This window comes from Monodelphis domestica, chromosome 1, assembly GCF_027887165.1.
Source record: "Monodelphis domestica isolate mMonDom1 chromosome 1, mMonDom1.pri, whole genome shotgun sequence".
Lineage (NCBI taxonomy): Eukaryota > Metazoa > Chordata > Mammalia > Didelphimorphia > Didelphidae > Monodelphis > Monodelphis domestica.
In genome coordinates this window covers 515,132,033-515,147,505 of record NC_077227.1, presented here as the reverse complement: position 1 = coordinate 515,147,505, position 15,473 = coordinate 515,132,033, and the positions used below count along the sequence as shown (strand labels likewise).

Below are 15,473 nucleotides of genomic sequence, written 5' to 3'. Positions count from 1 at the left end.
TCCAAGACTTGGTTCTGTCATTCCAAGTATCTCTATTGTAGCAATTCTAAAATCAATCATGACTCAAAGAACTTCCTGTTCTATGCTTAAGCATAGGTCAAAGCCCTTTCCATTGTTTAGCGAAAGGTTTCTGTCCTAAAGTAGTTTTAAGTAGGGAGGAGAAGGATCCTCCCATGCCAAGGAGTTTCATATTCCAATAGAGTTCTTACTATCAGTAGGAAATTTTTTCAAGTATGAAATTTCCCAATGAGGGAAATTTCCAACATTCATAAGTCTAAGAAATTTTAAGGTTTACACTTTCCAGTGTCTTGGATGTGAGCTGATATCTTAGAGTTGTTTTGTTTACATTTCCCATATTAGTGAATTGGAATATTCTTCTATGCAGTAGAAAATAGTTTTCAATTCAATTAAGAATTGTTTATTCATATCCTTTGACTACTTATCTATTGGTATGATCTGTTCTTTTTCTGTATGTTTACTAACCAGATCTTTCAGGATCCATTTTAGAATTTTCCCAGGAAACAAAGCCAAACTCTGTGGTCTATAGTTTGCAGTCAAGATTCTTCCCATTTTCTGCAATTGAGACATTTATCCTTTGGGTTTCCACATTGATTTTTATTCTAGTGGCACCTTAATTTGAATACTGAATAAGTGTTTCCGTTATGTCTTTTAGGTGGTGAAGACTGGAATTGAACATGGAAATGAGGCTGGCTACCTCTCTGAATCTCAGGTAAAAGCAAATACATGAAACTATTCCTTTTTCTTTTACATTTAGAAAATTCCAAATTTTAATCATTCTGGTCCAGTATAATACCACGGAAATACACTATGTAATGAGCCCATTAGATTGTTTGCTTTTTTCCAAATATTACATGTCAAACTCATGTCCTTAAACACCCTTCTCTTATGTGGTAGATGGCTTAGGTTTTTAAATATTTGGAAGTTAGAAGTTAACATTGCTTCTTAGTAGCAATACAAAATTCATTTACAATATAGGCAGCAAAAGGTGTAGTAGTTACAAGGAAAGCATCAGTAAACATTTTTTTTTTACAATTACTCATTGTATAAAATAGCACTTCCCAACTTGTTTGATAAGAATCCCTGTAGGCCACAGAATTATTACTTGTATTCTAAGTAAGATTCCTTGTGCATCATACATTGACATTTTGAATTATTTTAACCTGTAATTTCCTTGGTCTGGGAAATTTCATCTACAAATAAATACAGAGGAACAAATACTCTGTACATTTTAGTTTTTCTTAGTTGGCACTTATAGGCACCGAGACTCAAACCCAAGTTATAGTAACTGAGTCCTGCTTTATCCCTATTTCATATTGCCTCCCAATTGAGAAACAGAAGTTAGCACAAAGTTACTGTGAATTCAGTGGTGCTTTTATGTGGATTTATATTTTATTATTCAACAGATAACTAATAGTACAACTCTTGTCATAGAGGCCCGTGACATTATTGACATTTCGTAAATGTCTTCCTATTCAAAAGGTTAAGAACTAATGTGAAGCCAAATAAAAGAATAAATGATTTCTGATCAACAGAAATTGTTTCCTAAGCATATTACTTTATTTCATTTCCTTCACTTTTCAGAAATTTGGTGAACTTGCAATGACCAAAGAATCTAAGGCTTTAGTTGGTCTCTACCATGGTCAGGTTCTTTGCAAGAAGAATAAGTTTGGAACTCCACAGAAGGCTGTTATGTGAGTCAAACATTAAGCTAGCAAAAACACAAAATTTTCTGGGGACAGACAATTTTTTTTGTTGTGAATTCTTTGTTTTTGATGTTTTTGTTTCCCTTTTCCTTTGTTCCTGATAAGACTATTGGCTTTTAAATCACTATCCTTTATTGCTTTTTATTATTGTTGTTTTTCATACCATTCTTGTTATTTCTAAAGGGCCCTTTCCTTATCTATGGTATTACTTAATATAAAAATCTGTGAGAAATATGACCTAGACCAGTGTTGACAAAATATTGGCATGTGTGCAGAGCCTGCACTCAGGTTGCTGTTCCATTCCCCTTCTTCCCAGCACCCAAGGACATTTTTTGCATGCCCCGCCCCTCTGTCCAGGCACCGACTCTTTGGGGTAATGGGGGGGGAGGTCCTCACAAACAGCTTGAAATTGCAGTCTGAGCACGCAAACTTGAAAACCTTCGCCAGTGCTGACCTAGCCCTTCCATTTTTCCTCCCTATGCCATAAGTATGTGTACATACTTAAATATGGTGTATTTGTACATATATACACATTCACATGTATGTTTTGTTTAATGAATTGATCCTTTCTGTCCCATTTAAAACAAAACCAAAAAAATCAAAAATCTATTTGGCACTCTAGTGTTGAATTCAAATTTTCTCATAATCTAAAATTAATGTATTTTTTCTATATACTTGTTTTCTTCTTAGCCATTCTGTTCTGTGCTTCCCAAATGTCTTGTCTTCCAATCTTCTGCCTTGCTATCATATAGTCTAAAGAAGAAAATCAAGCTAACATTTATGGAACATATATATATGTTGTGAAAATTTACAGACTGGCTGAAACTTAAAATATCCTAGCAAAGAGGATCAAAATAAGATATATAGCTCTAATCCATGCAAAAATTCATCTTCCCATTATGCTCAATGGCAAATAATTTAATAATTACAGCACAAATAAAATCTCTTGTCATGTAAAGAGATCAGTATTCATATACTTGTCATGCATAGGATTTTTTCCCTAACCTGTTCTGTAATTTTTTAGTCCCTTTTCAGTTTATGATTTGTTCTGGTTTGGAAAGACAGTATAGTATAGTGCAAAGACTACTTGATTAGAATCATAGGTCCTGAGTTTGAATCAAAACTTTGCTATTTACCTTAACCTCTTCTTGGCTTTAGTTCACTCAGATGTAAAATAAGGGGGTTAGATAAGATGACATCTCAGAGGTCCCTTCTAACTCTAAATCCTGTAGTCCCCTGGATCTAAGCTTCCAAAGAAAGCCCTTTCAAAAAGCCAAAAATGTGACTTATTGGTATTTAAGCTTCATAGCTACCTGTTCCTGCTAAAATGTTGAGAATTTGTACTCTGCTTGAGAATCAAATGCAAACAAGCTTTCTTATTAACTGAGAACTGATTTTTGGTAATTGCCACTGAAGTTTTTAAAGCCCTTTAGCATTTAATTGCATTTCAAGAATAAGAAGGAATGGTTAGACATTACATTTTAGGGGGGATGTGGCTGGTTATAGAGTTAAGCCTATGTTTTGCCTAAGTCAGACAGACATTGAGGAATGGTTAAATAAATTCTGGTACCTGAACTTAGTGGAATATAACAGCCATGAGAAACAATAAATATGAAGACAACAGAAAAGCATGGAAGATTTATATAAATTGATACAAAATTCATTAAGCAGAATCAGAAAGCAATATATACAATGACTACAGCAATATTAATGGAAATAACAGAAAGAAACCTAATTTGGTTCTGAAAAAGAGATAAGAAAATGGACCATTCTTCTTGTCTTTTCTAAAGTAGCAAACTATAGATATAAAAAGCATATTCTGTTCAACTCAATTGGTGTATTGGTTAATTTTAATGAAATACCTTTTTTCCCTTTTTATTTCATGTAAGTAATGATTCTATGGAACAGATATATTTGTAAATTATATCAGTTTAAAAAAATTTTTAAGTTTAAATTATACTTGGAGGTTATGCTTGACATGATAGACAGTTTTAAGTCATTATATGTTTTTTTTTTTAACCCTTACCTTCTGTCTTGGAGTCAATACCGTGTATTGGCTCCAAGGAAGAAGAGTGGTAAGGGCTAGGCAATGGGGGTCAAGTGACTTGTCCAGGGTCACACAGCTGGGAAGTGTCTGAGGCCAGATTTGAACCTAGGACCTCCCAACCTCCCATCTCTAGGCATGGCTCTCAATCCACTGAGCTACCCAGCTTCCCCCTCATTATATGTTCTTGAGCAGGAGAAGAACAAATAAGGAAGACTTTATATGAACAAGGTTTTATCTGACAGCTACATGTAGGTTGAATTGAAGAGGAAACTAGTTAGGATTTTTATATAAGAATTCAGGTTTGAAATGATCACAGTCTGCCCTGAGTTTGCATTGAGAATAGAAATGGGTAAAGTTTATAGACATTTTTATTGGCCACTAAATACTAAAACTTGGGCATAAAAGCTCATGAAATAAAGGAAAATATAATATTCATGACATTGTTACCCAGAGAGGTACCACCAGAGGGAGCAAGGATTTATTAGGTACCTATTTGTGCCAGGCACTGGAGATTGAAGTACGAAGAATGAAATCAGTCTTACTCTCAGTGAGCTTATACTCTGACGTCTAATGGAAAAAATAAGAAGCATATATAATAAACATAAAACTAATAAACACGTATGTGTGGACATAATAAGTACATTTGCATATCTACACACATCTATATTAATATGTTTTTACCTATAAGGAAATGCAAAGTTGTTAAATACAAAGTACTGTGAGGTGATGGGCAATAGTAGTTGGGAGGGGAATCAGGAAAGACTTCATCAGGAGATGGTTGTCTTAGCAACATCTTAAAGGGAAAAAAGGGACTCTATTAGGTAGAGGCAAAGAGAGAATGCCTTCTAGGCACTGAAAGCGACTAAGGCATTGGGACCGAATGAGGAACAAAGAAAAGGCCAGTTTATCTGGGTTACAGGGAGAGGAGAGAGGGGGAGTAAGGCCAAAAAGGTAGATGGCATCAAACTCTGCAAGGTGTTAAAAGCCCAAAAGAAGTGTTTATATTTCATTCTAGAAGCAATAGGGCACTATGAGCGTTGATTAGAGGGGGATAACATGAATTACTCTAGCAGAAGTATGTAGAATGAACTGGAAACATGAGAGATTGGAGACAGAGAGACCAATTAGGAGTTTTGTTTTTGTTTTTTTGGGGTGGCAGTAATCTAGACAAGAGGTGATAAGGCACTAAACTAAGGTAATAGCTTTATAAGTAGAGAGAATGCAAATAATGCTGTGAAGTTAGAAACAACAGTATTTGGCAACTCTTTGGTTATTAAGGGTGAAGGAGAATGAAGACTTCAGAATTATACTGCAATTACAAACCTGATATATTCAAAGGATGTTGGTATCTTTGATGACAGCAAGAGAGGATGGTTTAAAGAAAAAGATAATGAGTTCAATTTAGATATGTTCCATTTAAGACATCTCTGAGACATCCAGTTTAAATTACCCAATAGACAGTTGGTGATATGGACTTGCAAAAACTCAGGGAAGAGCCTGGAGTTTTAGATCCAGGAGTCATCAGCATAGAGATGGCTATGAGAGCTGAAAGTAGTGAGAGCGAATATAGAGGAAGGGTTCTTGATCTTTTCTATGTCATAGATTTCTTTTGCTTTCTGAAACCTGTGAACTCCTCTGAATGGTTTTTTGAAAAAATAATAATTGAAGGAAATGCTAGATTTTGATTAGAGCTTAGTGAAAATCTATAATGTATCCCCTTCTAAGTTCATGGACTTGTAACAAATAAATTAATTTTAATTTTTAAAAAAGACACAGGCAGGGGATTCAAGAGTAGTGAATAGAATAGAATCGAAGTAGCTAATTATTGGGTTGTCTTGGGAGAGGTTGTGATCAAACAGATGGAGAAACACCAGTTTCTAATTAGAGAAATACTTTGTCTAATGGCAAGATATGTGTGACCATCCCAATGTATTGCTGATATAGTTTGTGGGACTTATAGAAGTTGGAGGAATTAGGAGATTAGGGAGTATAAGAGATCATCTACATAAATATTAAGGCCTCTTGAGAGAAGAGGAAAGGAAAATGATGACCCAGATGTTGAACTCTATGAGAAAAAAGAAATAATGACTTGAGGGTTGAAATGCAACAGAAAAAATAATATTAATTGGGTAGGAGATTTTAAATGTGTGGTTTTCAAAAGAGGAAATGTTATTAGGTAAAGCAAGCAAAGGGAGAATCTGAAAGTAACAGTGAATATTTCACTTCCACCCCCAGGCCCAGTACAATGGGTGATCAGGGTGCCTAGAGAAGGTACATCTAGTGCTTTAGAAGGTAATCAGGTAATGAAATGTTCCCAGAGAGGAACTAGATATCTATGAAATCTAAAACATGGATAGAATGTGGAAGAAAGAGGTCTAGGGCTAAGGGGAGTTTGTTCACTATTAAACAGGAGTTTCAGAATGCACAGTATAAGCAATGGGCAGGGTTAGACTGGGACATGAATGAAGTTTGGTTGAGAGGGATGGGGATCAGAAAACATGAGGAGGAAGGAGGGGACAGTTTTCTCCTGAATGACTTATAATTGATTAGAAAGAGAAATTGGAGAAGCCCACAGGGATAATTGTGGATGCTAAATGAGAGAAGAACAGTCTTCCAGGGATGTAGCAGATAGAGTGGAACAGGATTTGGTTTGTTCTTCACCTGAGAGGCTGGTTGTTAGAGAAGGATGAAACATTGGAAAATGGAGGGAGCTAGTCACTTGGATTTGTGTTAAAACTTTGGTACTTGCTGGTTTGAGCTTGGTCAAGTGATTTAACCTCTCCTTGGCTTTAGTTTCCTCTTACAGAAAATGAGGAGGATTAGACTAGATGACCTAATCATGTAAACACTACCAACCTCTGCTTGGTAGTAGTCAAGCCTGGGCCTCATTTCAGCTTACATTTGCCAGATACAGATCTCTCTCCTCTCTGATGTAACTGGTGAAACCAGAAAGCAGATAAAGAAATATTATAGCTGAATGGAAAAATGACTTATCACTTCTGCTTGGAGAAATAGATAAAGGACTTGGTGGTTAGTCTTATTATGGATCCAAAGACAGCAAGAAACATCATTTCATGGAATTCTTGTGTTTATTACTTTGTGGTGTTCATGATGAGCTTAAGCAAAAAAGCATCTTGAAAGTAGTTGTAATTTGCAGTTTATCTGCTATTCTGTTGTTGGAAAGGTTGAAGAAGTAGGGTACTCAAGTTCCTCCCCCCTAAAAATTAGCATATACATATATATTCAGTGATCAAAGTATTGAACTAGACTTTAGGGGGGGAAACAGCAAAAATATAGCTCAGAATTAAGAATTGAAAGAGATCAGTCTTATGTGGAATCCTTATTACCTGCATATTACAGATACTTTTTTCCAAGATTTAAAGGGCAAAAGATGTGGTAAACACCAAACAACATTACAAAATATAAAATTGGCTATCTCAATAGATGTGAAATTAATTTTCCAAATCACTATTTTTATCCATCCATTCTGTAAAAAAAAAAAGTCAAAATGGCTAAATACAAAGGACAGAAATGGAAAGATACCATTAGTGCTCCTATCTGACTTATTCAAACAGATGTTAATGCCAAAAATGAATTTAAAAAAAGGAAAGACCACCATTAATTGCCATTATTTCCTATTAAAGTTTGACTGATATAAGGCAATTACCACAATAAGACCAGTTAAACCCAGAAACCGTCTCAGCTAGTAAATATTTGATCCAGTCAAGAAGAAAGAAATGGCATCCAAGTACAATGCCAATTTGAGCTGCAAATTCATTTTAGAAAAATTATAGAGCAGAATGTTAGAGGATGAGGTGTGCCTAATAAAATATCCAAAAGCTAGTTATTTGGAAACAGATTTGAAGAACCTTGGGCAAGAGATTCAGTTAAGCCTTATTATCCTTAGATCATTTCTAGATGAAACTAGATAGAGAACATCAAGTTGATGAAAAATGGAACACACCTGCTAATGATTTCATTATCTATGTTATAGATTCTATGACATTGAAATCAATGTCATACATTGAAATCCATCAGGTTTGAATTCTTTTCTCTCAACCTCCAGTGTTATATTAGAAGGAAATAGAAACGTCACCAAAGAAGACAAAGATCTGAAAAGCAGCTGGATCAGAGAGCGTACACACAGAAGAGCTTCCTGCTGGGGAGACGGGGGGGGGGGGGGGGGGGGGGGGTGTATTAAAGGATTGAACCAAAAGAGGAGAAGAATTGATGCAGAGTAAGAGTAAAGGAAGCTGTACCACAAAATCAGAGTTTACAGTTACTAAGATAATATGAGCAAAAAGAACACTAAAAACTTAAACCAAATACTGAATAAGTGTAATAAGAAGTGCTAGTCACCTGTTTGTTTTTAAAACAAAGTTTCTCATGATGTGTTCAATGAAAATCCATTTTTTCCTAATTTATCACAATTGAAAGCAAAATCATTTTTCTTGCATAGAAGAGTTCTAACATCGGCATTTTGTGTTTATCTTTTAGGATTTACTAATTTAAGTAAAAATCTTAAATGTAAGGATTTTCCAGTTATTAAAAGTATATTTATAGGTATAAACTTTATTGTATGAACATATAAATTATTTATGTTCCTGCTTTAATTAGCTTCCACTTGCCTTGTAGCTAAGATATAAGATCTAATGAATTATATTTGAAATAAGCAAAAGTTAAGGTTGGCAATTCAAATCACTATCTTCTTGTCTTAGGCAAATATGTGTTCTTGGAGCTGGTCTTATGGGAGCTGGCATTGCCCAAGTCTCTGTGGATAAAGGGATAAAGACTATACTCAAAGATACTTCAATAGCAGGGTTAGGACGAGGACAGCAGCAAATTTTCAAAGGGTAAGTCTAAAGAAGATAGGCTTATGACTCTGCATTGTCTTGCTGGCAAAAAAAAATTATGTATAGAAAAAAGAAATCTTTCATCTTTCTAGTATATTATTTATCTGAATTTAATTCTTAGAAAATATAATAACTGTATAATTAACCCAGATTCTTTTTGATTCTCATTAAAACTACCTTTCTCCTTTTATTTCTTATGTTAGAAATGGTGATATGATTTTACTGTCTGCCAACAGGAGAAATTGATGTCTATATTGTCTAGCTGGTTTAGCAACTTAATTTCAAAAATATCACATACCTTTGCCTTTAGCATCAAATTAGAAACTCTGGGATTCACTTATTCTAATCTGATTCCAATCTAGTTGCTAAATGAGAATGATACAATATTACTGGGGCAAGGTTATATGTTCCCTCTACCTTACTTTATGTATTTGTGGAAAAGCACACTTGGAGATGAAATAATAAAAAAAGTCAGTTGGAGCTGGGTTTGAATTTCATGAACTCAAAAGTTTCCAAGCTGGTGTTCAAGCTCTGTAGAATGATATAATGGTAATTGTAGTATTTGGAATGATTATAGAATAGACATTTATTCCAAGATTTAAGAGCTGCCATCATTGTCTTATCTCTGAAATTAATGATTCCCCCATGTTAGAGTAAAAAAATAAAAACTGGGGCTCAGTCATTTTACAAATCTCAAGCCATTGAATCTGTTCTGTTCTTCATGGACAAAACAGTTGCATTTATGTGATTGAGAATATAGCCCATAACTAAGTTAATCATTCTTTTAATTACAAATAACAAATGAACTTAATGGGTTTTTTTTTTAATAGCAAAGAAACTTAAGTATTGCTGCTACTGTCCTAAACAAGCCTGCATTTGATGAGACCTGGCAGATTGTATTTTCTGCTACATATTGGCAGATGAAGGATAAGGGAAAGGACCTAGACCTAGATCTAGGAGATGTAACTTCTAGGCCTTCTTCTCTCAAACCAGCTGTTTCTGTTACCTCAGGAAAAACACTTCTTTCCTTTGGTCCTCAGTTTTCTGAACAATAAAGTGATGGGATTGAACTAGACTTGTGTTGGCGAAGGTATAACATTCCTGCCCCAGCATGCTAGAGGGAGCTGCTCTGTTCCCCCTTGTCCCAACATCTGAGGACATTTTTTTTTTGTATGCCCCACCCCTCTGTCCAGCAGCCCAATGTGAACACTTCCTCCCTCTGTTCTCTGGGGTAATGAAAGGGCCTCACAGGCAGCTTGGAGGTGCAGTTTGGGCATGTGATCATTAAAAGGTTCTCCAACAATGATCTAGATAATCATTCTAAATCTCATGAACTTATAAATTCTCTGTAATGAGAACTTTGCCATGGGAGCATCTTTCAGACCCTACCTGTCCTTGTAGCAGTTTTTAATTCTTGCATACAACTATAAAACTGTTTATAGTCAACCTCACATCCTACTTCTTTGGGACATAATTGCCTTTATCACCTACAGTTTTCTTTTTCCTCTCTGACCCATTAGCCTTGCTCCAATATAGTGTTTCCAATTCCAAGTATGCCCTTTCATGGGAGCAGGTTTTACTTGTTGGGAAGTATCAGGATTACAATTGCAGCAACTATTGATTTTTTTTTTCACTTGGAAAGCATTTCACTCCTAGCAGAATGTTTTATGAAAAAGCAGTTTAGAAGTATTGAGATTTGACTCCTGCCTGAGACCTCAATTAACAGTTTTGTGAACTAACTTTCAGATTTTTAGTTTATACTGGGTCCAATGAATTAGAAAAGGAGTTTTAACTGAGTTTTTTAAAAAATTAAGATTTTTTAAAATTTTATTAAAAATAAAAATTCAGTGGAAAGAGTGCTGAAATTAGAATCATAACACCTAGGTTCAAATATGACTCTTCTATCTACTACCTGTGTGACTTTTGGGTAAATCACTTCACCTCTTCTGGTCTCAGTTTCCTCATATGTAAAATGAGAGGATTAGACTAGCCAAGGGATCTTAAACATCTTGGCTAGCCCCAAAGCTGATCCTATAAAAGTCCTTCTCTGAGAAAGTGGGGTCAGCCACCAAGTAGGTCTGGAAGAATAAAGCAGAGTCCATGGAAGTATTAGTATTAAGGCAGAAATATATATTCAACTTCCTGCAGCTATCCCTAAAAATGTATTGAACATCAAGATCAGTGCTGGTCATCATGGGAGAATAATAAGAGTAAGACAAATACATTTGAAACCATTACAAAAGGATTTACAAGAACTGTATTCTAAAGAACCTTATAAAGGACAGAGAGAGGAAGGAAAATTGTAGGTAATAAAGGCAGTTATGTCCCAAGGGAAGTAGGACGTGACACTGATTACTGGATTCAGGTATCATATGAAAATCCTTAAGAAAGGGTAATATTTTTCTACCTCTAAATTATCTCAGTTTAAAAATAAATTTATGTGTAAATATATAAAATATATGTGTGTATATAACATATATATGTACATATATATAAATAAACAGTGATTAGTTGAAGGCAGTGGGGTGACAGTGAATAAAACACTGGACTTGGAATCAAGAAGACCTGAATTCAAATCCTGGGTCAACTATAAACTCTGTGACCCTAGGCACAGATACTTAGCCTCTGTCAGTTTCTTTTTATTCCTCTGTAAAACAAGAATCATTAAAGCACCTACCTAACAAGGTTATTTTAAGTATCAATGATGTAGTGGATGTAAAGTATTTTGCAAATATTAAAGCACATAGAAATGTTAGGTATTATAATTGTTACAAAAATAGGATGGCTTTTCCCATCACCTTTATTCCAGGACATTCCATTCACTTAGCCTACATTTCCAGGTTCCCTGAAGCCCAAAACTGTTCTCTGATTAATTTTATGGAAATGTTGAATTAAAGAATAATATAAAAGAATATATCAAGCATCAGATTCTATAACCCATCTTCCCCTTAATAAAGTTGTCCTTTTTTAATTGTATATATAGCAATTAGGAATACTAGAGGTGCAAAAAGCTTTTTTTCTCATTCTGCTGTTTTAGTACTGTGCCAGTTTTCTTTCACAAAAAGCACTTGGGTTCTCCTTTAATTGCTGCAGTTTCTGTGTAGCACTCTGACTGACAACGTATTTTCTCAGATTGGATGATAAAGTGAAGAAGAAGGCCATAACATCATTTGAAAGGGATTCCATTTACAGCAACATGACTGGGCAGCTTGATTATCAGGGATTTGAAAAGGCTGACATGGTAATTGAAGCTGTTTTTGAAGACATCCAGCTTAAGCATGCAGTTCTGAAGGAAGTTGAATCAGTAAGTTATTAACCTTCTCTTTAAGGTGCCTTGGTATAGGATGTTTTAGGACTCAAAAGCCCTAACTCTTCTTTGGTAGAAAGGGATTCTGGGAAAGTCCAATGTTTTAACCAAATTATTCAAGAGCAAGCATTTTAAGTAGAGGTTTCAAGTAAAACAATCTGTCTTATGTATGTAAGATGTGTAGTTCTAAGCCTTGAAGAAGAAGAAAAAATAATTTATCCATTATGCATACTTTATCATAGAATCCCACCCTTTTTCTTGTTCAAGGGAAAATTTGCTCATTCAAGGAGCAAGCCTCATAACACAGCCACAAATTTTGAGATTCTTAGGTGACTAAAAATCAGCTGTGCTTTCTCAGTGCTGGGCAAAATACAAAGTAGATGAGAACAATTTAAGCAGATTTCTCAGACAACATTAATTAACTATTAATTCCATGGAAATATTGGATCATTCTTGATTCATAGTGTAATAGATGATCACTGTAAAGAAGATAGCAACATGGTTGAAGCCATTGTTGGTTGAGAACCGCTTTGTCATCATTGTTGAAAATAGATTAAAGAAGATGGGATCTGGAAAGGAAGATATTCTTTTAGTCTTGGTAAGAACCCAGAAATCTATAGAATTGGATGGGTAGATTCAGGAAATGAACAAAAACATGGCAAAATTTGGCAAAAAGCTATGTAGAGAACTATATGTAGTGGACTGAAATTACATGTAAGCTATATATAGTGGACAGAAATTTCCTACCTACTAAAAATAGCAATTAATCAGAAATTCTCAGTATTTTGTTTTAAAAGACATTGCTTTGATGGGGAGCAGTCGGGAGCTGAATATGAAAAGTTTAGTTTGTGTTTCTATTGAGACTTTCAGGTCTAGATTGTCTTCAATAAAATTCAAGGAAAGTTAGGAGATTTTTTTATATTGTCTATAAATGACAGTTTAAACTGAGAAAGTGGATAATGTTACTAGAATCCTTAAAGAAGAAAAGAGGGCCAAGGATAGATTCTTGGGAACTCCTCTGATCTCTTCCTTATATTCTTGTTTTCCCTGGTAGCATTCTTTCTCTCCCCCACTCCCATTAAGTTCTATGTAGTATCTAAAGAAGATAACCAGAAAGTTCAATGCCCTGAAAACTGAATCTAGGGAGAAAACAGTGTTAGAAACTTTGAGAAAGTATATAAGACTGAAATGAAGAAGTGCTTTTTTGGTTTAGGTAGTGTTGAAGTCATTTGTGACGTCTTCTGAAGAATTAAAGGGTAGTGGAAGCCAGAATTTGTGAAAGAATTGTTTATAAGGAAATGAAGAATGAATTAGGACCATGGGGCACAATTTGCATAGGTAGATCTTGATTCAGTAGAAAGCAGAACTTATTAACAGCTAGAATTATACAAAAATGGAATAGATTGCCATGGGAAGGAGCAGAAACTACTGGAATTCTTCAAGTAGACTCCAGATGACCACTTATTGGGATTGTTGTCGAGGAGATTCATACTTTTGGTAGAATGGGTTTGGACTGTATGATCTCTTGAGTCCCTAGAATGCTGAGATTATATGATTTTGTGAGTTAATTTGATTAGCTCTCCTCTTTTTCTGCTGGTCTTTAAAATATCTTTTCAGTCTTACTTCTTAATTCCTATCACATACTCTGGCCACCTTGCTATTCCTCACACAAGACACCTCATCTCCAGATTCTGTATATTTTCACTGACTGTTTCCATGCCTGGAATACTCACTGTCTTCATCTGCAACCTCTACCTTACCTGGTTTCCTTCAAACTAATCTAAAATTCCATCTTCCTTTCTTGATCCTCCTAATGCTAGCAAGAATTTTCCCCCTATTGATTGTCTACAGTTTATTCTGTATTATACAGTTTTTTGTGGGCTGCTTTAGTGCAAGGTCTGTCTTTTGCCTTTCTTTTAATCCCCATTGGTTAGCCTAGTGCCTGGAACATAACTTCCTCTTAATAAATTCTTATTTACTAACTAAATTGACTATTATACTAAAATATGGTCTAGATATCTGGGCCCTGAAAAGGGCTTTGTTGGTGACACATGCTTCTATTTTTTAAAGGAACATGATATGAGGCATTGGTAGGTATTAGAATCTTATAGGGGCAGGGCAGGATAAAGATATTCTTAGGGGCAGCTAGGTGGCTCAGTGGATAGAAAGTCAGGCCTATCACAATATGCAGATTACTGCAATGGACTCTTGTCCTCCACCCTTGCTATAAAGCAAAAATTTTTAGGTTTGTTGTTCTTGATACTCATGCTTTGGGGTATCTATGCAGCAATGTGCCTAGATACTGCTCTAGCCCTTCTCCTAGGAATTTTTGCGCTCTTTGCTCTCATTTTCTAATTCCTATCTTCAACTTTTGTCTTCAAGGTCTTATTTAGAAATTCAGGTTCCAAACATTCTCTCTTCCTTTCCAGTCTTTAGTCACGTAGGACACCATAGATATAATCTTTCCTCTTGGCCATTCTGAGATGTGGCTCCATTTGATTTTAGGAGTCACCTAATTATAGATCAGACAGACGTAAATAAATTAATTTTAATCAGATTTTTGTCACAATGCTTACTACCATGCCTAAATCTTGACTATACTTGATATTTTTTAAACTTTAAATGTAACCACTAACATTTTTACCTTTTGAATTCCACTGTCTCATTTTCAGCCTATTTTAACCTTTTGAGCATTTTGAATCTTGAGTCAGCTAGATTTCTACAGATGCCTATCTGCCCCTCCTAGATTTTGATTATTTTCAAAATTCATAGAATGCTTTATTACATTTTCATCCAAGCCACTGATAAAAGTGTTGAACATGAGAGTACTGGGGAAGCAAAGAACATGGAAATTCCACTAAAGAAGACACTGGGTTGATAGAACTATTAATTGACAATGTTGATTCTGCTGTTTATTCTTTATCCTGTGTTCCTTTCTGCTTTGTTACTATAAAGTACTCTAGCTCTAAGTTTCCTGACCCCCACACTTCTCTGTTTGGGGAAAATGATTTCTCCCTCACATCAACCATTAATTGGCCATTGGTGTGTGTACTATTCTTCCTGTCCAGTGCTTAAGAGAACATACTCTTCCTTTCTTTCGCTGTATATACTTTCCCACCCCCAACCCCACTTCCAGACTGACTACAGCTTCCCCCCCCCACCCCCCATCTGTGTCCAGGAGACCACATATGCAGTTTTAGATAATTTTTAGAGGTAGGAAATAAACGATTGAATCAGTACTTAATGGTGGTATAGCTAGCTATGATTCCATTTAACATTGTGATGATCTGGTCCATACTTAGCCATCTTAGCCTCAGTGACATGCTGGGAAATTTTGTCAGATGCTCTGTTAAAAACAAGATATTTCAAGCAGAGGATAAACAATGAGAGTAAAAACACCAAGGAAAAGCAACTGCTTAACTACAGGGGGGAAGGGGATACGACTGAGGAGAGACTCTAAATGAACATTCTAATGCAAATAACAACAACATGGAAATGGGTTCGAACCAAGAACACATGTGATACCCAGTGGAATCGTGCGT

At 35.3% G+C, this 15,473-nt stretch overlaps 1 protein-coding gene across 1 annotated transcript in view; it reads left to right on the top strand.

The window, feature by feature from the left end:
- Positions 1-15,473, top strand: part of HADHA (hydroxyacyl-CoA dehydrogenase trifunctional multienzyme complex subunit alpha) — a 65,290-nt gene that overhangs the window by 31,460 nt on the left and 18,357 nt on the right. The window contains exons 10-13 of the mRNA XM_001380161.5: positions 674-730; positions 1,603-1,712; positions 8,490-8,624; positions 11,757-11,928. Of these exons, the coding sequence (XP_001380198.2) occupies positions 674-730; positions 1,603-1,712; positions 8,490-8,624; positions 11,757-11,928 (474 nt within the window). The remainder of the gene's footprint in view (positions 1-673; positions 731-1,602; positions 1,713-8,489; positions 8,625-11,756; positions 11,929-15,473) is intronic.